General features: G+C 53.9%; 1 protein-coding gene across 3 annotated transcripts in view; it reads right to left on the bottom strand.

Annotated features, from left to right (window-relative positions):
* The window catches only part of PRKCB (protein kinase C beta), a 135,363-nt gene extending 116,323 nt beyond the window's left edge, over nucleotides 1–19,040 (bottom strand). For all 3 annotated transcript variants that reach the window (XR_007504582.1, XM_049791906.1, XM_049791905.1), the window contains exons 1-2: nucleotides 18,705–19,040; nucleotides 18,418–18,449 (exon numbers count right to left, since the gene is read on the bottom strand). Coding sequence is in view for 2 of the 3 variants with exons in the window: in XM_049791906.1 (XP_049647863.1) it covers nucleotides 18,418–18,449; nucleotides 18,705–18,874 (202 nt within the window). In the remaining variant the exon portion in view is untranslated. The remainder of the gene's footprint in view (nucleotides 1–18,417; nucleotides 18,450–18,704) is intronic.
* Between the last annotated feature and the right edge of the window lie 2,562 nt (nucleotides 19,041–21,602).

Here is a 21,602-nt window from a genome sequence, read left to right as displayed (position 1 = left end):
GACCACTTTACAGATAACATGCAAACACCTGAAACGTGTGGTTTGATTCTTCATTTAAGTCTTTAGTGGTTTTTCAAAGACTGCTCTAAAACCCGAAGGGTGAAGAATGAAAGTGAAAACTCAGGTTCTTGATCTGACCGGGAGCGTAACGCTGCGGGGAGCAGGGGCTGCGTGGCCAAGCCTCCGGCCACCGCAGCCCAGGGACAAGCAAGGTTCAAGAGCTCCCAGGCCACCCACTGCACGGGGAACACGCTGCACATCAGAGGATGCCCCAGAGCACTCGACCACGGTCCAGCTGCCGTGGCACAGGGCTCTGCTCAGCCTCCTGGGGCACCGGTACCACCAGGGCGGAGGGAACGTTGTCCCCATCGCATCCAAAAGCAGAGCGTGCTGGTGACCAGCAACTATTTTGCTGGTGCATCGCTGCAGTCAAAGCTCTCACGCCGTCCTCCCACCGGCACCCTGGGAGCCACACGCAGCAATGCCACCTTTCGTGGCATCGGTGGCTCCGGGGGCCTGTCCAAAGCACACGAACACCGTTCAAAGGGGATCCAGTACCACCTGTTGCCCAGACAAACTAGACCAGGAACGCCCCAGTTTTGCAGAGAGACTTCTAAGCAGCTCCTCCGAGGCTACTCCAGTGCTTCCGAACCTGAAAGCTCTCCCAGGTCCTGTTCTTTCTTTAACCTTTCTGCTTATAATTTTCCTTCCTCTCCCAGTGAGAGAACACCATTTACAGGAAGTTACGCTATCGTTTCCGTGTTACTTTAGCATAGCCCTACTTACGAAACCTCTGCCCAGGCCAGGGAGCTCAAAGATGCGCTCCAGGAAGGGACCAATGCCAATAAAACTGTCCTGCCAGCATTTGCCATCTCCTGTCCAGTTCACCAGGGGCTGTGAGGGCCAGGGCTGGCCGTTTCAAAGGGTCGGGCAGCGTTACAGCAGCACAGGAGCCAGAGGCTTCACAGGAGACAAGCAGCATCCTGAACTGCTCCCCCAGCAATTCCACACGAAACAGGGTAATTATCATGTCTGTCCTTCCCCCCTCAACCACCCCAAACCAGCTATCAGGCAGTGGCGGGATGTTATTTGACAGCGCAGCTGAGCTCTGCTCCTCGGGAGGGGAGATATCGTGGGAACAGCATCACGGTGCACGGCGCTCGGCATCAGCCCGGGAGCCACAATTCAGCCGCACAGAGGCCAGAGGTTCTGGCCAAGCTTCACTATCATTGAATACAGAGCAAACACGTAGATTTTAGCGGTCTAAGTGGACTCCACCATCAGATCCAACTAATCTTGCAGAGCATCAGCCCCACCACAGCTGCCCTGCTCGCTCCCACCCGGAGCTCGTCCCCTCCAGCATCTTCTTCCCTCCGCCGCTGCAGAGAGGGGACTGCTAGCTGCACGCCCCAAACAAACATTAACGGCTTCAATAACAAAGGAAAAGTGGGGGTTTTTTCAGGACATCACAAGCTGCCGCTTTTCTCGGCTGTTTCAGCCCAGGTTTGTTACAGTCTCGCTGGACACGAGTGCCGGTGCAGCAGCAGCAGCAGCACGCTCCGCAACGCCGATGCTCCCAGCCGGCTCTGCTGGAGGACGCGCACGCCTCCTGCTCCCACCGACACGATCGGCGATGCTGAGCCACAAGCCTTCGCAATTAAGCTGCTCATTTCAGTGTAATGGCTTGGCAGTTCACATGCAGCAGGGCCTGGACAGCAAATAAAACCTGAACGGGACAAGACCTGAATGTGCAATAACCCAATCAAAGGGGAACAGCTGTCCTGACAGGCAGCCACCTCCGGAAGGCCACTGCAGAGCAATTAGGAGTCCAACGGTCTCTGCAGCAGTAGAAAGATGAGATACGAGTTCTTTATTAGACATCCATTGGCCCTCGCTCATTAGAGGAAAAGCATATCAAAGCCAATAGCCAATAAACAGGAATTTAAATGCGAGCAACAGGGATCCATTTACAGGCACCTCTGTTACTAAAACAACAGGCAATTATGCAGCAACTGCCCCGGTATTTCCAGCACACAGGCACACGCTCGTGAGCTCTTCCACGCTTCAGGGTCGTGTACCTGCCCCAGACACGTTATGAATAGAAGCGCTAAAAGAAACCGTTTGACCCTAGCTCTCCTGAAAGTTCAGTTTTGGCCTTGTAATAAGTGGAAAGGTAATAACAGCTCCTCGAAAATCATGGGATATTCTAACAGCTGGGAGATCACGGTCCTGAGACTGATCTCAAAGCACATGCCCTGCGTGACCAGGATGCACACGCCTCAGGTCTGGCTAAAGCCCACCAGCATTTTTTGTTTCCTAACTGTCATTCCTAAAGCCAAAAGCTTTAGCACCCCATACAAGTCAGCAGTGAGCTGACAGCTATTATTTTAGGAGTCTCCATATGGACCCATTGCAGCATCTTGCATCTCTAATTTAGGGCACAGCCTGACTTGGAGTGGATGGCTGTTCCCACCCCCCAGGTCCGTTGAACAACGGAGCATTTCCCAGCCGGCTCCAGCAGCGCGGCGCTGCGAGAGCTCCGGACCCTGCTCAGCCCATTCGTTAAATGCAAGCAGCTGCAGAAAGAAAAGATGAAAAGAGAAACACTGCCCGAGAACGTATGTCCCAAAAACATATTCGAGGAATGAGTTTCTTTAGAGAGGGGGGAAATACACGTCCATCTGTGCTGCCAAGAAGGGCTGAGGGGACCAACCCGGGGGTCTTGCCTTCAGCGCCTGCATGGGACCACTGGGCACTTTTGGAGGGAGAAGGCGCTTCTTGCTCCTACATGTAATGCAGTTTGCAGTCACACGCGTCGCCCATCCCGAAGGCAAGCAGAGCAAGAGAAAGGGCACCGGCGCCGCATGAGCGCTCCCTGTCCGGTGGGAACGTCCCTCCTCTGCCACCGTCCACGTGCAGAGAGAGAAGCACGACGAGCAGACCGAGAGCTCTGAGCCCACCGTGTCCCCGCAGCCCAGAGCGGCTTCGCCACCCGTGCAGCGCAGAGGTGCAGCGTGGGGGCACAGCCGCAGCAGCCGAGACCTCGGCTGGACCCCCCGCCCAGGTTTGCACCAACCGCCCTACACCGAGCACATTGGCCAGCAAGGGACAAGCATCGCTCGCCACTTGATGTTGAGGAGGGATCCTGCCCCAAAGAGAGCGACGGACACCCAGGCAGCCAAACACCCCCGAGGAGCTCTCGTCAGCAGCGCTATCGAAGCCAGGAGACATGCGACAGCATCGCCTTGCCCTGCTGCAGCAGCGCTGAGCAGCAAGCGATGCAAACTGCTCCCTCGGCCACGCCAGGGGGACTGGGTTCTGCTCCTGCTGCCACCCACACCAGTCGGAACGTCTGGGGGCTCCTCGGGGACACCGGCCTCCATCCCCCCTGCCCCAGCATGGCTTTCCACGCTAACCAGCCGCAGCCAGCACCACCGCTCGTCTGGGGCCACTGCGTTTTCCCGAGCATCCCGGCGCAGGGGTGAGGATGGCAGCACAGCCTGGGAGCCCTTCGCTTGCCCTTTCGGAAGTGACCAGATGGGCCACGTTATTTTGAACCCTCTCTAAGTGCTGACACACCACTGCTTACTCACATGATTTTCCTCTTGCTTTTTAAAGAAGTATTCTTGTTTCGCTCTGACATGGTGGAAGAAAAATTACAGCCCAGCAGGCAGCGATAAGGGAGGAACTTGTGACAGAGCTGCAGAGTCTGAAGCACCCAGCTGCCGAGGCAGCCGATTCAGGAGTGAGATAAGTCGCTGTGCCCCACAGCTAGGAAGGGGCCCCCGCTGCTGCCAGACAGACTGTGCTGGTCCTGGGGCTGCACCGGGGCCGGGGGGGCGCAGGGCAGCCTCTCCACCTGCATCAGAAAAGCCTTGCTGCCTTCAAATCCCCAGGGACCAGGCGGAGGTCTAGAAAAGGGCAAGGTGATCAAAATTGTGCAGTTGCTTGCATAGGGGGAGTGATGGAGCGGGCTGCAGCCCCGCAAGCTGGAGGTGGGACAGATGACAGAGGACACCGTAACGCCTACAAAATCCTAGCTGGCGCTGCAGGAGCTTGGACCGGCTGTTCTGCCTCTTCCAGGACCAGAGCTAGAGGCCGTCACACGATGCTAGCAATAGCCAGGGCAAAAGCAAACAAGAGCCGGTGGCTGCTCAGGCTGCAGGAGAGCCGAGAGCAGCTCGCTTGTGCAGGTCCCCCCCGCAGCCCTCGGCTCGGGTGAGCAGCAGAGTCACGGCACGAGCAGCACCGAGCCACCAAAGCACGAGCTGTACGGCATAAAGCTCATTTTGGTGGCTCTGGAGCGGAGCACCTGAAAGGCAATTCGCAGGTAACCGCTGGATTCAGTATTCCTTTACAAAATTGTAGCTTTATAATTTCTGCAATTAGAAAGGGAGTTCTTCTACCGTGATCTAAAATAGAAGTTTTTGTCACAAATTACTAGCTTTCACTCCCCTCAAACCTGAGCTTAAACCGAAACTTAAATGGAAATTTACAGGAGAATGAGAAAGTGAGTCAGTCTGCCCTTCCCAACAGTCGTTTATTTTCATCCTCTTGGACTCAGTTAATAGTAACACCAGCGAAATTAAGTTTCTTCCAAATTTACAAAACCCAGAACGGGGGAGGCGGTTTTGGAAGGGAACTCCGCCGTGCCGCAGACCATCGGCAGAACTGGGATTTGCCTTGGCTTCTGTCCCCATCCAGGCAGGTGCCCCGGGAGGCTGGGGGGGTTCCCGCTCCCTCCCACCTCCTGTGGGACCTGCCCCCCCCAACAGCAAGGAGGTGCAGGCAGCACATTGTGTCACAGCACTATTGTCCCATTCTTCTGACCCATGCAAGCGAGCGACTCTCATACCAGCTTGGGGAAACGGCTAAATCTGACCTAAAAGGTAAGCCTCTTGCCTTGTAATTCGCTGTTTGGCCAAGCTGTAGCCAGGTGAAGGCAGAAGGAACTTTGTCTTCTGAAGCACGGCACACCGAGGCCAAAACAGCTGGAGCTTTCTAACTTGTATTTGGGAAAGGAATGGCAACCACTTGCAGCAAAGCCTTAGATTGAAGAGAAACAATCCTCCAGTGATGCCGACCAGAGAGATCCATGCAGAAAGCCTCCCCAGCAAGGTGAGGAGCTGCTCAGGAGGAAAATCAGACCCAGGTTCTCCGCAGCCCAGCGGAGCAGGGGGTCCCGGGGACAGCCTGCGAGCTCCCTCCCCGCTTCGGCTGCTCTCCCCAGAGCGAGCAGCACATTGCTGGAGAGACAACCCCTCCTGCCCTACGTAAACCCCTGGTGACAGAGCCATTGCCTTCAAACACCCAACCTGTGCAAGTCAGCCGCTGTCCTCCTCTGTTGGGTAATACAGACACAGAGGACCTGGAGCAACAGCCAGTCCACGGTTACAGAGGTTTGTTCTCTTTTTGTATTGGCAATGCTCATCATCATCTTGTGCAAGCTGACAATGCAGGCAGAAACAGAAAAAGTTTCCAGAATGTATTTCAAAGCACCTTATTTTCAAGTAGCAGCAGAACTGAGATTCAGAAAACAGGCTGCAAAGCTTCCTACCCCAGTACATGTCTCCTGAGTATTCAGGTCAATAGAGGGACCGCTGTTAGAGAGAAAAAAAAAAATCCTTTTAGGTGTATAATAGGGGAGAATTTAATTTTGCTCCAAGGTTGAAAGAAGCAAGCCATTTGTCATGCAGTATTTGATGACAGCACTTGTCCACAACCTAGACAAGCATTCGCTTCCCTTACAGCAGAGCGAGAGCAGCAAACAAAGGAATTCAAACTGTTTGGCACCGAGACAGATACTCATACAGTTTCAGAGAAGGAAGAAATTTGAACTATAGTTTGAAGTTATTTTAGAAAAATTCTCTACAAGGGTTTAGTACTCAACCAAAATGCAAATCACCATCATGGTTTCCTAAGCAAATGAGCTATTGTTACATTTTTTCCAGTCCAGCAGCATCTTGCTCTGAAGATCTAATAGCAGCCCTACTGAGCAGCAGCTAATTAAAGCCTTTCCTCCTGCCAAAACCCCAGATTCAGAGTCTCTAAATGACCCAGTAAGTGACACTTTTTCCACCTCAGAAGCCCTAGGAGACTCTAGGTCAGAAGCTCTGCTCTTACCACCGCCGTGTCCGTACATCTGCCATGTCCTTCCCACCGATGGCGTCTAGGGCAGAGGTAGCACGGACTGATACCTGGCTCCTCTCCCTGACGCTCCTACCCACACGGTGCAAGAGCACGAGTTCAAAGCCACCTCTCCAACCAGCATCCCACCTTCTGCAGCTTTTCCTACAGCCTGGTAAAGGCTGCGGACAGAGCGGACACCTCTCCCCGGCGCAGACCTCGCTGCCGGCACAGCTCGCCCCGCTGCGTACGGACCCGGCCACAGGTCCGACAGGCAGCTCTGAAGGTGTCCAGCCTCCCACCCTCCCACGTCGCCTGTACCGCAGAGCCGGCTCTCCTTCCCCGGCCGCAGCCCCCGGCACCAGCCCCCCGGACGCGCTCCCCAGGCTGACGGGCATCCTTCAGCCCACCCCACGCGTGGTGGCACGGAGCAGCTCCAGGCGCCCGGAGAGACCTGGAGGACAAGGGGCAGCGCCAGGAGACTTGGTGGTAAAGCGTGAACTTCGCTGTTTCGGCACAAAGTTCGGCTTCCAGGGGCAGCCGCTGTGGCGCAGGGCACGGGCTCTCCCCCTCCGACTGGGAGGGGATGGCATCAAGGAGGTGACGTGATGGTAGAAGGCTTCTGGGACAGAGACCTGCCGGCCTCCGAAGAGGAGGGCTCGCAGGACAAGCTGCCAGGCCACGAGCGTGTAGATACGGATGTCCGAGGCAAGGAAAACCCCCAGAAGCAAACTCTGAAATCAGCTTCTCGGCTGCCACGAAGGTCACTTTGTTTTACCCAGGGGAATAACTCGCTGCTGTTACAGACCTACAAGCCTCATTTCCAGAAGACTCTGGCCCTGAGGCACCTCTCCATCAAAGACAAACGAATAAGACAAATTTGGAAGTTAATGGACTGAGCTATTGGAGACGGTCCTTAGACGCATGATCGCGCAAATGTGATTTAGTTCAGTTTCACAGCCATTCCTGGGGCGGCAAGCAGAAAGCAGCAGAATCTCCCGTGACAGGCTGGCAGCCGAGGTGTCCTGCTCAGCCCTTCTCTCCCCTTGCACGCAGGGATGTCCCCTCTTCCCCACGCTACCGTCCTCAGAAACTCTCTCCACTGGCAACTACAGCTATTGCATGAGAGGGCACTTCGCTCTGGTCAGTCCCCGCAAAAAAGCGAGTCATTCCATCAAACTCTTCAGAAACCAAGCGAACACAGGGAATTTTAGTCTCTCCCTTAAAGGCTGTTTTCCCAAAGCAGCCCATAAGACAACAAAAAACGAAGCCTGTAACGAAGCTAATCTCCATCATCACGACATAGCAAAGGTTGCTCCACAGCAAAAACGGTGTCAAGCCTTGGAGAGCCTATAAATAACCATTTGGGGGATTATTTCAAGCTGTGCATAAATCTTCCATCCGTACAGGAAAGGTGGCAATGCACTGACTTATCCTGAGCGATAGCAACTGCTGGGGACAGAGGGGCTCCAGCACTGTGACCGAGGCTGAAAGCAGCAAGCACCGCAGAGACCGCGCGGTCGCTTCCACAGCTCACCAGCCCCACTCAGCTATACCTTCTGCTGCTTGGTGGGGAACGTGCATCTGTCTCAGAGACCAGGGACACAGGCTGCACCATTTTTATCGCTTAGGCAATCATTCTCCTCTTGGCTACTCTAGGTTAAAGGCAAGTTATGGAGTAGTTCCAAATATTTTTCCTAATCCTAGCTAAAGCTGAAGTTTTTAGTGTAATGAATGCAAAGAAAGGAAAAAAAACCTAAAAACAAATTACTCAGCCTCTTGGGGTAGGCACAATATTAACAATCTTGACATGCACCATCATTTTGCTTACAAGGCAAGTGTTAACGGTCCCTGCCAAGTAAAACACTGAGATGTAATGATCTCTGAATCAGCCTCTCTCCAAACCATTGCACTGATAAAGGCAACAGATCTGGAGACATGGTAAATAATGACTTTGCACTGCGTCAGGAGCTAATCCACTCAGTGATGCAAATTAAATTCGTGGGCCACTTCCCCCTCACTCCAGCTTCTTACTGATATTATAAAACAATCTTTGTACTGACTCCTGACTTCATAGCTATGTCACCGAGTAAAGTTGCATTGAAGCCATTCAGGACAGCCAAGACGACTTTCATTCCTCTTCACAACCTCACTTTCTCATTCTTCTGCTATAATTGGAAATCATGAAAATGCATTTGTTCATGTGCCAAGAGTGTCAAGTATTAAATGTGCTTGCTGTTCAGACCATCAGAATAGAGGTATTTAACTGTTCTCTCCAAAGGTGAAGCTATTACTGTTGCATCATTTCACATGGCAACAGAAGATGGGGAGGAACCTACCAGCACGATCAGCTAAAACACACCAGCGTCACAGCTAAGATTCAGGCATCAGAATCTTTTCTAGCTTCCCTGCTGCTGACTGAATATCAGATGTAGGAAGACCAGATCAGAAGTACAGGAGACTGTAGTTTTTTTAAACATATCCTCACTGAAGCTGCCTGCACCAACAACTATGTGCCCTGCTCAAGCCCAGCGGCTCCCAAGACCTCCCTGCAGAGCCACTAATTATCCCCCCCCATTTCCCCAACCACCCCCAAAAAATATTCACCTTGTTGCTCAGAAGATTGCTCTGGGAAGTGGGCACTCCCACCCAAAGAGGAAAGCTTGCAGTACAACGGACTCTGAAAAAAACACAGATTTAACTGGATGCAAAAGAGCCAATTTACTGTAATGAGTCTCAGTTTCGCAAGTCCAGTAACTTGCATGTACTGGAGCTTATTAATACTGGGTCTTTAGGCAGGCATTGCCTGTCCAGCTAGGATTAGCACTGAGTATATTCTGCCTGTTTTATTTAAACAAGACGTATAAATCTGGCACAAAAGCAAGACCAAATATGGAAGCAAATTGTTTAAACTGACAAGACGTAACTGAAATGCATTAGATACTCGGCAATCAATGCACTTCAGCCGGGGCAGGGAGCCTTGTGCTCCTGTGCTACAGAAGTTAAATTCTGAAAGCAAGAGGCCAATGAGGTTACAAGTGTTCACCCCAAACCCTTGCCGACTCAAGCATCACGCTAGAACTGGGGTCTTTTTTCACATGATGGGAAGATCAGGGCAGCTATAAAGAGCTGAGAAAGTCAGCCCAAATCCCTCAAAAGCAAACAGCTTGAGCAGAGCCGTAATTACGCCTCGGGTCAACTACGAGCCACAAAGAGTTGGCCAGCCAACACGCCTGGTTCTTGACCGCGCACGCCATCCCCATCAGCCCGCGAGCATCTCCCCTCAGCTGACACACGCCAGCAGATCCACCGTGCAGGCACCTCCGTCGTGCCGGAGAAGCGGCAAGGGAAAGAATCACGTCTTCGTCTAAACAGCATTTATCAGCACCTAACAGCAGAGCAACGATTGCCACAGCCCAGGTCTGCCCAGCCTTGGACAGCTTCCAGAAAGAGAGGCGCTTTGTAAACAAGAAGAGAAAGTAACCGGCTTCCAGCAATCTCTTCGCAGGAAGATGACGACGAGTCCTATCCCCGTCTGCAACAAGCGTTGAAGCGCAGATGACACGGCTGCAGGGGAACCGTCCTGAAGCGATTTACACGCTGCAGACCAGCGTGCGGCCGGCAGACAATGCCCATCGCTGCCAGCAGATGCTGAGCTGAACAACACTGGCAGCGCGCAGCTTCATCTGCACCGCGATGCTGCAGGAGCAGAGCTGTCACGTTTCGTGAAATGCATTTCCTTTTACAGGGAACCAGGATCAGCTGTCGGAAGCGATGGCGAGGGCTGACTTGCTGTGTAAAGTGGGACCCTGCAAGGGCTCGTCATGCTTCCTCCCCTATCAACGAACAGTTAAATAATCCCGAACAGGAAAAAAGGACTGCCGCTTGCAAGTTATTGTTTTAATTATACAGAAATCAGGTGGCCTACTCATAAGGAGAACATTTTAATTTATTTTATTTTTCCAACGGAGGCTGGTCTAAGAACAGGACAGAGAAATCACTCACAGCCTACATTAAAGGGATCAGAACAGAGCGCGCCGTGGCGCTAACCCAAACCAGCTGTGAACCGTGGAGATCCCCCCTCCTCCAGGCACAGCCCGCATCAGCCCCCGCAGCTGCAGCACGGCGGGGCCACGCGCCCACCCCGGCGCTGCGCAGCACCGCGGTGGGAGCACGTCCCCAACTCCTGCTGCTCCCTGCGGAAGGGAAGGTTTGTGCCCACCCCCCTTCTCCCACCCAGCCACAAAGCCGCAGAAGTATTTCTCACGGGGCAGAAGCTGTTATAGGAGGCAATGGCTTCCGACCACCTCTCTGGGCACGGCACTGGGGCCGACCGAACACCGAAAAGCCAAACAAGCGACCTCCGAACGGGAGAAAGCTGCTTGGCCGGAGCCATCCCTCGGCTCTTTCGGTCGAGCCTTGGCCACGTGCAGCAGGAGGACGCGCAGGGGAGCGAGCGCTCGGGGTCCGCAGCGCCGGCAGCCCCCCTGGCTCCGCTCCCCGTTTAGCTCGACAGCCACCCCTGGAAGCTGCAGCAGTAGCTCGTCGAAGCCGTCTGCTGCCCCGCAGCCCTCAGCTCCTTGGGATGAGACGCACCGAGGGGGAACAGAGCAACCCACGGGGAGAGACCCCGCGGCTGCTGGTCTGTGCGGTGCCCGCAGGAACCCCCATCATCCCGGTGAAGCGAGCCAAGCGCTCGGCTGCTTCTGCCCTTGCACAGCATCGAGCGCAACTCTCACCAGCAGCAGCTCATGGCTGGGAACGCTGCCTTCCCGGGAAGAGTTACAGCCAGCACAGCTACTTCTGGGAATTGCTTCTGCTTGATACAAAGCATTTGGCTGCTACCGAGCACCACACAACCGGAGCTTTCTTCCCATCTCCCCCACCCCTCCTGTGGCTTTTGTGGAAAAACTGACTTCTCGGTGACGGCTGCTCCAGGCTGGCAGGACAGGGCCAGCCGGGGTCACATCTCTCCTGGTGAAAGCCCCTCCTCTGCTGGGGCAACAGCCCCCGTGCTTGGCAGGACGCCCTAACACTAGCCCTGATGGGGCTGAAAACCTCCGGAGAGATTTTCGCCTTCATCCATCGGGTCAGCGTCTGGAGGACTACAGCATTTACTGCGTCCATTTGACATCTCTGCCGGTACTATCGCCTCTCTGCCTCAAGGGACTGCCGGCCAAGGCACGGTGGTCACCGACACTGGCCCGGCTGCGGCCGGCAGCGTTGGCTCGGAGCAGGGAAGCAGCAGCAGCCCACAGCTGTCCTTCCATTCCCAGAGGAACGTGAAACCCAAGGGACAGCCCTCGTTTCCTATCGCACTCTGCTCCAGACACCCGAGCCCCGTGTCTCTGTTTTGGCACAAGATTCGAGCCCAACACCTCCCGCCGGGGAGTCCTTGCGGGGGTCCCGCTCTGAGGAGCGCGGCAGCTCTGGCTCCAGTAAGAGCTTCTGCTGAAACTCGAGGTACACGACAACGCCAACCCAGGGGATGAACAAGTCCTTGGCCGCGCTTTGTTTCCTACAGTATCGTCTGAAAAGCCCGGAGGGTCTCTGCAGCACTTCTCGCTCTCTCCTCCCTCCTCCCCTTGCCCAGCTATCAGGGACAGCATGCACGTCGGTCACCGGCAGAGCAAAGGGTATTTGTGCCGGCAACGCATGAGGCGACACCAGAACACGGCAATGGAAACCCAAGGCTGCATCCAGGACCGCTGCACAAGGACTCCTGCTTTTCTGATTTTGTTTCTATTGCCTTTTTCAAAGGGCTCGTTCTTATCAGTCTGCCTGGGGTTGCAGCAGCCCTTGAACGACGCGAGGAACACGCTGCCCGAGAGACCTACAGTTACCCCTCTCCTGCAGGGAGCTTGTTACTCACCTTTTCTAAATGGCTCCAATTTACGGACTTTCAGAATAATGATTCATGAAGCCACGCTAGAGGATTAATCGCACAGCACTGCAAACGCCCCCCACCACTGCTCCGTGCTGTCCTTCACGCTGGAGCCTCACCACATGCATAAAAAGGCAACCAGCCCACGGTCAGACTCTGGCAGGTCCACAGCTCTGTTTGTGTTAATGTACGGCACTAATCCTCTGCGCAGCTGGCTTCTGCAGGAAAAATCCACCCAAACATTTCTTCGGCAAAATCCCATCCCACCCACCATTATAAGCACCCCTTCTTGTTACCGCACATGTTCGATTCAGACCAGGGGACGGCACTTCAACATCCCCCCTCTGACTGTACGCTTTATAATGACGTGTTCCAAGCAGTTCTGCCCCAAACTAAATTAGGGGCACAGCTAGAAGTTAATTTCTTAGTCACTGCGATCATGCAACTTATTAGCTGATAAATCTGAAGGGGGACTCGATGGCATTGATGAGCATCTCCAGAATTTTTAGATTTTTGCCTTTCCAAGCGCAGTCACAAGAACGAGGAGCCGTGCTTGCTGGTTGGGAGGGCAGCAGCCCACCAGAAGGGCTCGTGCAACTCCTTTAGCTTGAGTTTCCAGATAAAACCCCATCAGTTAACAGAATTCACACCAAGTTTTGAGAAGAGATTCAACCCCACCCCCCGTTCTACACCACGTATCAAACCCTCAAGGTCTTGCTCTGTTTTGCAGCGCCAGCATCTTCTGCTGGCACTGAGACAGGTGAGCATCTGCCCACAACTTACTGCTAGTGCAAGGATGCCCTACACACCCTTCCAGGAGCCCGTGTGCTGTAGGAATTTGTAGGATCACATGCACGCGAGCTAGCAGACATACAGAAATGCCTGTACTGTTTGCCAAGAAGTCGCCTTAGAGACAGCCCAGGCATTAAATTCCCCTGCAAGACTCAATTCCCTGAGAATAATCATGGCAGAGGCTCGTAAACCGGGGTGGTTTAAACTCTGCAGTGGAGTCACAGCTGACAGACACCAGCTAGACGTGATGCAAACCCTCCTGCCACCCCCACTGCACCCAAAGACCCCCCAGGGCCAGCTCCGAGACCCTCTGCCCAGCTTCTTATTGCCGACACTGGTCAGCGACAGGTACCCCGGGAAGGAAACACACCACCTCATTATCAAAGTCTAAGATCATTTTAGGATGACAGCTATCTCGGGAGATAAGAAAGAAAAATCTACCATGCTAACTGCAAAGGGGGAGGGAAAAGAGAAACCACTTCCACTGAGAAACTCAAGCGAACCCTTCTGCGCTGTAAGGAGACACTAACGGGGCTTAACATATCAAGTGATCCCCGCTGAACCCGATAGCCACAGGTCCTGCACTGCAAGAGGCTTCTGCGAGCCCAGATTTCCTACCAAAACGGATCTGCTTCCCTGGCTGCTCTTCTGAGCTGCAGGTACCAACTACAGGCGAGGGCAGGATTAGGGAAACCAGCTCAGGCTACAGGCTTTAAAACTAGTCTTTGGAGGAGACTTGATCCTTCGACCAAAATGCGAAAAGGCACATCTTCCCATTTTCCCTGTCAACTCTGCTTTTGTTCACAGTTCTGCAGAACCACAGACCATCTGGTGCAGCGCAGGGGACCAAACCGACTTCCCCTTTCTATTTCGCCTTGCTCCAAGGCACTGCCCCAGCGGCCGGAGAACGGGGCTCCCGCTGCCCGAGGCTCCGCCGCCACAGTACCGAGAATTGTTTTACCACCGCAAGGCGCACAAAAAAATCCCTCCAAAATTATGTTTCCAATTTCTGCAGCATTATATAATTAGCATCATTTGTGTTGCAAAAGTAATTGCAGTAACATTTTTAATTAGTCTATTTGAACACTAACATTTCTCCAGTGTGCATAATATGTTGACACGAAATTACTGGGTTTGAGGCAACTCTGAATGATTGGAGTTTGTTTTGCTTTTGTTTCTCACTTGCTTAATACAGTCAATAAAAGCACACGCTGAATGCCTGCGTGAAGTTAATGGCGACAAACCAAAACCCGTAGCAGCAGCAGCAGCAGCACGAGCTGCAGTTGAGCCCAGCGCTGCGATGGGTTTCGCTTCCGTCTGGAGGGCAGCGAAGAGGTGGGGGAAGGAAGGGTGGGTTTTGAAGGCAGAGAGCAAGAAAGAAGTACTTGCTTGAAAGGTAAGACCTGTCTGACATTTCCCAGTTGCTTAGTTTTGGTATCAAACGCTGAACTGCAAAAACACAAAACAAAACGAGAGCACTGGATTTGGATGGACGGGGAGAAGAAAACCTGGAAGAAGGAATTGTATTTGGTATCGAGTTCAGAAAGAGATTAAATCTGAAGATTATCTTTGCTTACTGAGTCATAACCAGGGATAAGAAGTAACCATTTTTCCTCAGAAAAGTTACTGCATGAGATCTAAGCACCCGTTATTAAATAACGCTTTTTTTTTTTCCCCCTTCTCCTCTTAAGGAATCCAGGTTGTTCTTTCCAAGATCTTTTCCGCTTCGTACACGTGAAAGCGGTAACAGCTGCAGGTTATTTTTTGCTCCTAAGTGAGAACCACATCACATGGCTCTTCACCTCTACATGAGCACCTCTTCCCCTGCTTTTCCCAAGTTCCCAAGGTAGAAGCCCAGCCCAGCTGCTGCGATGGCGACTCCAGGTTAAACAAACCCAGCTCCCAGTGAGGTGCCCCCCTCACAAAACCTCCAGTGCAGCTGGTACCCCGGTCTGCAGAGGGACCGAGAGCTGCCGGGACCACGGGAGAAAGATACCCCAAGGATGGCAGGGAGGGAACACGAGTAGAAAAGATGAAGAGAAAGCTGCCGGTTCCCAGAAGCAGCACATTCTGAGAACGAGACCAAGAATTTCACTCTCGACAGCTTTCAAACCAGTTCCCTTTACCATCCTCAAAGCCCTTCTTAAGTCAGGAGAACCGAGACAGCAAAGCCATCGGCTGTAACTTAGTCACACGTCGTTCCTTCACCAAGACAGGCTGCAGATAACGAGATACTGCTCTCTCCCTCCTCACGTATTCCCTGGTAATGGTATCGGACAGATGGATCTCGAAACCCAGGAAGGGGAGAACATGTACACCCCTTTCTCTTCATTATTTATGAGTCCGCATGAGAGCTCGCGTACCTTCCAGCTAAAAGGGATCGTTATAACAGTCAGAAAGCCCCCTCTGTACCGCCAGCTGACACGCAGCCAGTACACGTCGAGCGTCCCCCAGGAAGAGTTTGTTTTTCTGGCAGCCCTGGGTACATCCGCAGCACTTCAGTCCTCCGACACTCACAATACACCGATATTTTTTGTTAACCTGCAAGAACCAGCCCTGCTCCTTGGGGCCGCCTGCGCACAGACCTCGGGCTGCCCAGCACAGAAATGCTTTCTGGCTCTGAAGAAAGACGTTAGTCCAGGAAGTCTTAAGATGCATACAAGGATAAGGAGGAGATTGTATACAAGGATAAGAAGCAGATTAGCAAGCAATTAAGTGGCATTTGTGGTATCCATTAGTATTTCAAGCTACAAAGAGTCAGTTTCTGCTAACTTCCTGCCAAAAGTCACAAGTAATGAGCTAATTAACAATCTAATTATTGCAAATGCCCTAGAAAGAAATCAGGGCACAGGTGAAAACCTACTTAAAGCAAGCATGGCAGTAGGAAACAGCTCAGAAACGAGAGGCACGTGCCTTATAGCTACATTTCCAGCCAGCCCCACTGAACGACAGGATAAAATAGTTGGGGAAGTTGTTAAAGTTGAATTAAAGCTGCATTCGGTAAAGGGAGAGCTAAACACTACAGTCAAAGCTTACTGCAGGCCCTGTACAGCTGAAGAAAAAGAACCCCTAACAAAAAGCTAGCCCTGAGGTTTTTTCCTTCCACGTTAAGTATTTCTCGAGTTCCACAGCGGCTGCAGCACAACCCGTGGGGCACAGACCCGAAGCCTAATGCTTCTCGCCAACAGGAGCGGGACCCAGCACGACCCGGCACTACAACGGCTCCGGTGCAATAGCTTGACCGGCTCTGGGGGCAGGAGCGGCACGCGGTGCCAGCCCTGGCACTCCAAATCTTCCTCCCGCTGCAGAAGAACCGCTCTCCCTCCCGGAGCCTCCCAGGGTAGCTGTGATTTCAAAGCAGATGGCAGGCAGCAGCAACTTCTAGCTCACGCTTGACTTTCCAACCCGGACGCGTTCTGCATGGAGACACGGCGTGCCTTCCATCGTGGGGCACCAACTGCACGAAGCTTTCGCTGTAACGAGGATCACACCCACAGACTCCCTCGCTAATGGGAGCGCTTTCACCTGGGGACCTCAGAACCTCGCAGAAGGGGACACATGAGAAAATCCACAGAAGATCACTGATTTTAGTGAACTATTCAGGGTAAAGATTTGCAGTCTGCAAAACTTCCTATTGCAATACAGTAATGCAGTTTTCATGTCTGTAATACAGAATAACCTGGAAAGTGGTTTCATAAGGCAGAAAGATATGTTACAGACCAGTTACGCACCTTTGGAGACGTCACTGAGCAGAGCGTGCTACTGGCAGCCTCGTGAGGGCTCCTGCTCCAAGAACCACAGGACAGCACTGCGCTGGTTAACATCTACCCGTGGAGGGAAGGTCTCCCCATTTGGAGGCCAATTTTTGTGCATTAGCAAGCCCGAGACCACCTTCATGGGTCTCATTTACCGACCTCGCACCAAAGACTGATTTAATACCGGTTAAAAACATTTAAGGATAAAGCTTGAAGCAAGCGCACAATTACAGGTTTGGACAATAGTTCCTAACGGCTGGAAGGGAGACTTGAAAAGGCTCAAATTACCTGATACCCAATGCTATAGGTAGAACTGAGCAAAGCACTAGAAATGGTACAGGAAGAAAGAAAAACCCTGCCCCGCCAGCACACCATCCCCACTAGCTTTTCTAGCACACTTCAAATTTCAGGGGCGTTACGTTTGCACAAACACACCTGGTGTGACACTGCCTGCACCATAAGGAAAGCCAGAGAATTAACGGCTGGGTAAACCTGGGGAAGACCCACAATAAGAGATGCAAGCTGCACAAAACTCCTCTTAGTAATATGACTTAACTGCCCATGTATGAAACCTCAGGTACCAGGGGAAGCTGTGACCTTGAGTAACACCACTAGGACATGTTTTAGTCTCCACATCTGCTTTCCTCTGCTTGCCAGCACCAGCCCGGGCCTTTAGGTGGGGGGTTGGGAGGCAGCCGGGAGTTGCTTTTGGTATTTTAAGGTTATACTCCTAAGGCAAGTGGTGAGGACGAGTAGCAGCACCACTTAGATTGGGCTAGACTTACACCGCTCGCACAAGCGTCTGCAGAGATGCTCCCGAGAGCACCCAAGACAAAGCCCTCCTGCCTGCAGCCGCCCCAGCTGGCAGGCGCAGCGCAGGCAGAGCTGCTTGCGCCCACCGCGGCACCTCGAGTTTCGATTCTGTGCCACACCGTAACCCGGTGGGGTCTGCTTTCTGCTTCAGACGCATCTGAAGGCCGCCAGGATGAGCTGTTCTTGAGCTATTAGAGCTATACAGCCGGTTTATTTTCATGCAAAATACCTCAACTTGGGATTCAGCCACCTGCCAAAATAAAGCTCTGTCCCAAATATTCAGAAGAGCAAAATTTCACTGCTAGCAAGTGCGAGCACGGGCCCGGTTTGAACGCCAAGCCCAGACCTTACCCTCCCGCAGGTGTGACACACACCATCGCGGCCCGGGCTCGCCAGGCTATCTGCGAGCATCTGCAACCTGCCGTTCGGCTAGCTACGGGAGCGCCATGCAACCGGGCAAAGCCCGGTTAATTCATCCTAATTTCCTGAGGGGCCAGCATAAATCCCCGAAGAGCCCCTCCAGAATCCCCAGCATTATCAGAGGAAAGAATTCTGGTTGTAGTAACCCAGGAGCTATTGCAAGATATTTTGTTACAAAGCCTCATTTTTTTCCCCAGCGACACAACTAAGCCATTCAAGTTCTTCCAGACCGCATAGTTACAGCATCGGACTGCCACCGAGCCAGCACGCAGCCCGTTCGCCGTTAAAACACATGTTTTCATGTTAAGTACATTAAAAACAATAAACTTCCCTCTGCCTTTTCCTGGGGGATTTATCTGAAGTCTTGGGCCCTTATCTCCGGTAATGAAGCCCGACCGGCTTAAAAGCACCGACCAGTTGCTCGGCTGATTAAAAAACAACGAAAAAAATATGACTAAGCTGCTTCCCCGGCCTGGGCACGGCGGTTCCCGCGGGGGTGCTGCCCGCCAGCCCCGGGAGCGATGCTCCCCGGGGGGCTCCGCGGCCGGGGCCGGTCCCGGGGGTGGCGGACGGGGTCTGTCGTGTCCCCCCCCGCCCTCCAGCCCCCCCCGGCAGCGCGACACTCACCTTGACACTGGAAGCCCTGCTTGCCGAAGCCCCTGCGGAGAGAGAGGCGGCGTGAGACACCGGCCCCGGGGTGCACCCGGGGGGGGCTGAGGGGAGCCCGGCCGGGCCGGTGGGGTGCCCGAAGGAGGCTGAGGGGGAGTCCCGGCGGGCTGGGCGCCGCGGGGCCGGGTGAGGAGGGGTCCCGCCGGGTCGGGGGTCCCGGAGCGGGTCGGGGGGGGGTGGGGGGGGGGAAGTCCCGCCGTGCCGCCGGTCGGGGGCGGCGGGGGGGTCCCCGCGGGGTGTCTCACCAGATGAAGTCGGTGCAGTGGCTGCAGAAGGTGGGCTGCTTGAAGAAGCGCGCCGTGAACTTGTGGTTCTTCACCTCGTGTACGTTCTTCTGCCGCAGGGCGCCCTTGCGGGCGAAGCGCACCGGGCCCTCCTCGCCCTCGGGGCCCGGCGCCGCCGGCGGCTCGGCCATGCTCTGCGCGGGGCTGCCGGCCGCCGGCTCGGCTCGGCTCTGCCCGGTTCGGTTCGGTTCGATTCGCTTCGGTTCGGTTCGGCCCGGTCCGTCCGCGGCAGCTGGGGCCGGGGCTCGGCTGCGCTCGGCACCTCTGGCTGCAGCTGGCGGGAGGCACCGACACACACCCGGCGCCGCCCCGCCCCCTCATCTACATAACGCTTCCGCCCCGCCCCCTCATCTACATAACGATCCCCGCCCCTCCCGCCCTTTCCAGCCGCGACAAGCCCCGCCCTCCGTTCGCGCCGCTCGGCCGTAGCCCCGCCCCTCTGCTTTGCATCCTGCTTTGCATAGCGCCGCGCGGTGTGGAGCGGGAGGGGAGGGTGGGGGGGCCGCCGAGGGGCGCAGTGGGCGGTGCCGGCAGAGGCTCCGCCCACGCATCTCATTTGCATACACCACCTGCATCCCCGCGCCGGCGGCCCACGCGAGACCGGCGGGACCGGCCGCGGTGCGGGCAGCGGTGGGGGGTGGATAAGTAATAATGGTGGCGGCAATGAGGGTAATAACAACAATTTAAACAAAAAACCCCAAGCCCACACGGGGCAGTCCTGTCTTCAAGCCAGTCGCGGGGGCACCTGCGCCGAGTGGAAACCGCCCGCTGCAGGACGGGCAGCACTGCAGGGTGGGGGTTCTCCCAGGCTCCCTCGGGAGTCCGAGGCTTCCCAGTGTCCAGGCCGGAATTATTTTGCTCTGCCCCGATCGTCCACGCAACGCAAGTGGGCAGCAGGAGCAGTCAGTTTAGGGGGGATCCAGGCTGGAGCTCCGGCAGCCGCCGGCTCGGGGGGCCGGAGTGCGGTTCGCCCACGCCTGGGCTCACACACAGGCACGAGGGTGCAAAGCCGACCAGCTCAGAGGTCCTCTCAGAATGTGTTTTTCAAGCTTACGGTTCAAATAATGACCTTCTTTTACCCAACTCATTGAAAACACCCCAGCTGACTAGCACGGAGGGGTTTTCAAAGCACATTTGCCATTCATCTTCCTTGCTACCTGCCGGCATTCACAGACACTGAAAATCAGATCTGCCAGCCTCACTGAAAATCAGATCTGCCAGCCTCCTCCTCCTCCTCGGGGTCCCGCCTCGAGGCCCAGGTCTCCCTGTGCCAGCCCGGCGCTGCATCGTGCCTGGTCTGGGAGCTGAGGCAATGAAAATTCAAATCAAAACTAGAGACAACTTTAACTGAAACATAATCATGAAAATATTTCTGTGAACAACAATTCTAAATTCTTGTTTATGGGGTTTAATTCTGGCTCTGCAGCCATGTGACCGTTTTCCTTCCGTGGCCCAAGTGCATCCCTGCTCCGCTGCCATCCAGCCCTCCATCCTACAAGCTCTTTCTCTGAAGAATGCCCCTCTAGCTCTATGGAATTAAACGCCCAGGAGGCTTACCAGAAATAGGCCCAGAGCTGTTATTACCCGACGGCTTTAAAAGGTTCATTACAATAATAAACCATAACTGACCTGTCCTGCTGATGTCGTCTTTCCATAAACAGACAGGCTTGTTACTAACACCCAGCACCATGCGATTTTAATGCTAAGAAGGGGCAATAAATTGCAGGCATCCCTCCTCGTGCTGCGCTTGTGTCAGGAGGAGATGAAGGGGAACCTTCCCGAGGCCTCCCGCGGCGTGCGGAGAAAGCGGGGGCCGAAGGTGGTGCCTGCGCTCCCCGCCATCCTGCCAGCCCGTGCTGCAGGGCGTCTTCTGCCCTGGGAGCGAGGCCCTATTCACTGCTGGTTTGCACATAGAATTCTTCACCACAGAAATAACTCCTTCTGCATGCAAAGGAATGAGAGTAATAATGAAAATAATAACAGGTCATTTTGATTCCTTTCCTGTGTACTTTTGCAAAGGAAAGTGGTATATTACCCTAAGTGCATGCTGCACTTCACATGTAGCCATGCTAGGCTGAATTCTTCTCATTTTAATTGTAAACGCTGGGCTTTGCCTGTTTCTTCTTTGTTGTTCTTTTACTGCATGTACCCGTTTTCCAAATGCAGCCCGCGTAACTGCTGCATATGAAACCCAGCGGCAGCAGAAACCACTGAGAATATGTCTTTAATTTCCCCCTAGAAGTGTTGATAATCATGTTAATGCGCAAGTTTTTTTTTCACTCTTCTGGGCCAAGAAGTACAAAAGCCAGGTACAGTTCCTGCTCTTGGGAGGCCGTTTTCTTTTTTCCTTATTTTACCATTTTCATTATTTAGCACGCTCAGAGTCATAACAAGTTAAAGGCAGGATTTGCAAGACCATGCTCATTTTCACGGGAGCTGGGTATCCAGATCCCCTCAGCACTTGGAAATGTTGGGCTGAACATCCAAACAGCTCCTTCCTCTAAGGAAATTGTTATATTTATTAATGCAAGTAAAGTCCCCACAGGTGCGATGAGAGGACTAACACACAAACAACTCTGAACCGGCACTCTCAGGGGAGCGCAGTGCGTGGAGCAGAGGGCAAATCAGCCCAATTCGTTCCCATTTCTGTAGAAGTGCAGGTTCTGTATGACTTTCCCCCCCCCATCGGCTCCTGCCATCAGATAGAGGAAGGCACCAAAACCCAACCAGTGACACGGGCAAATGGGCTCTCCTTTCCTCGCCTGCAGCTGCAGAGCACCGCCGGGGAGCACAGCGCTGTAAAATCCAGGCTCGCCTTTACCCGCCGGCTCCGCGGCCTCCCTCCGCTGCAGGGGGGTG

The sequence above is a fragment of the Accipiter gentilis genome, chromosome 33, assembly GCF_929443795.1.
Source record: "Accipiter gentilis chromosome 33, bAccGen1.1, whole genome shotgun sequence".
Classification (NCBI taxonomy): Eukaryota; Metazoa; Chordata; class Aves; order Accipitriformes; family Accipitridae; genus Astur; species Astur gentilis.
The sequence above is the reverse complement of the archived record's forward strand: the minus strand, read 5'-3'. Positions and strand labels throughout refer to the sequence as shown.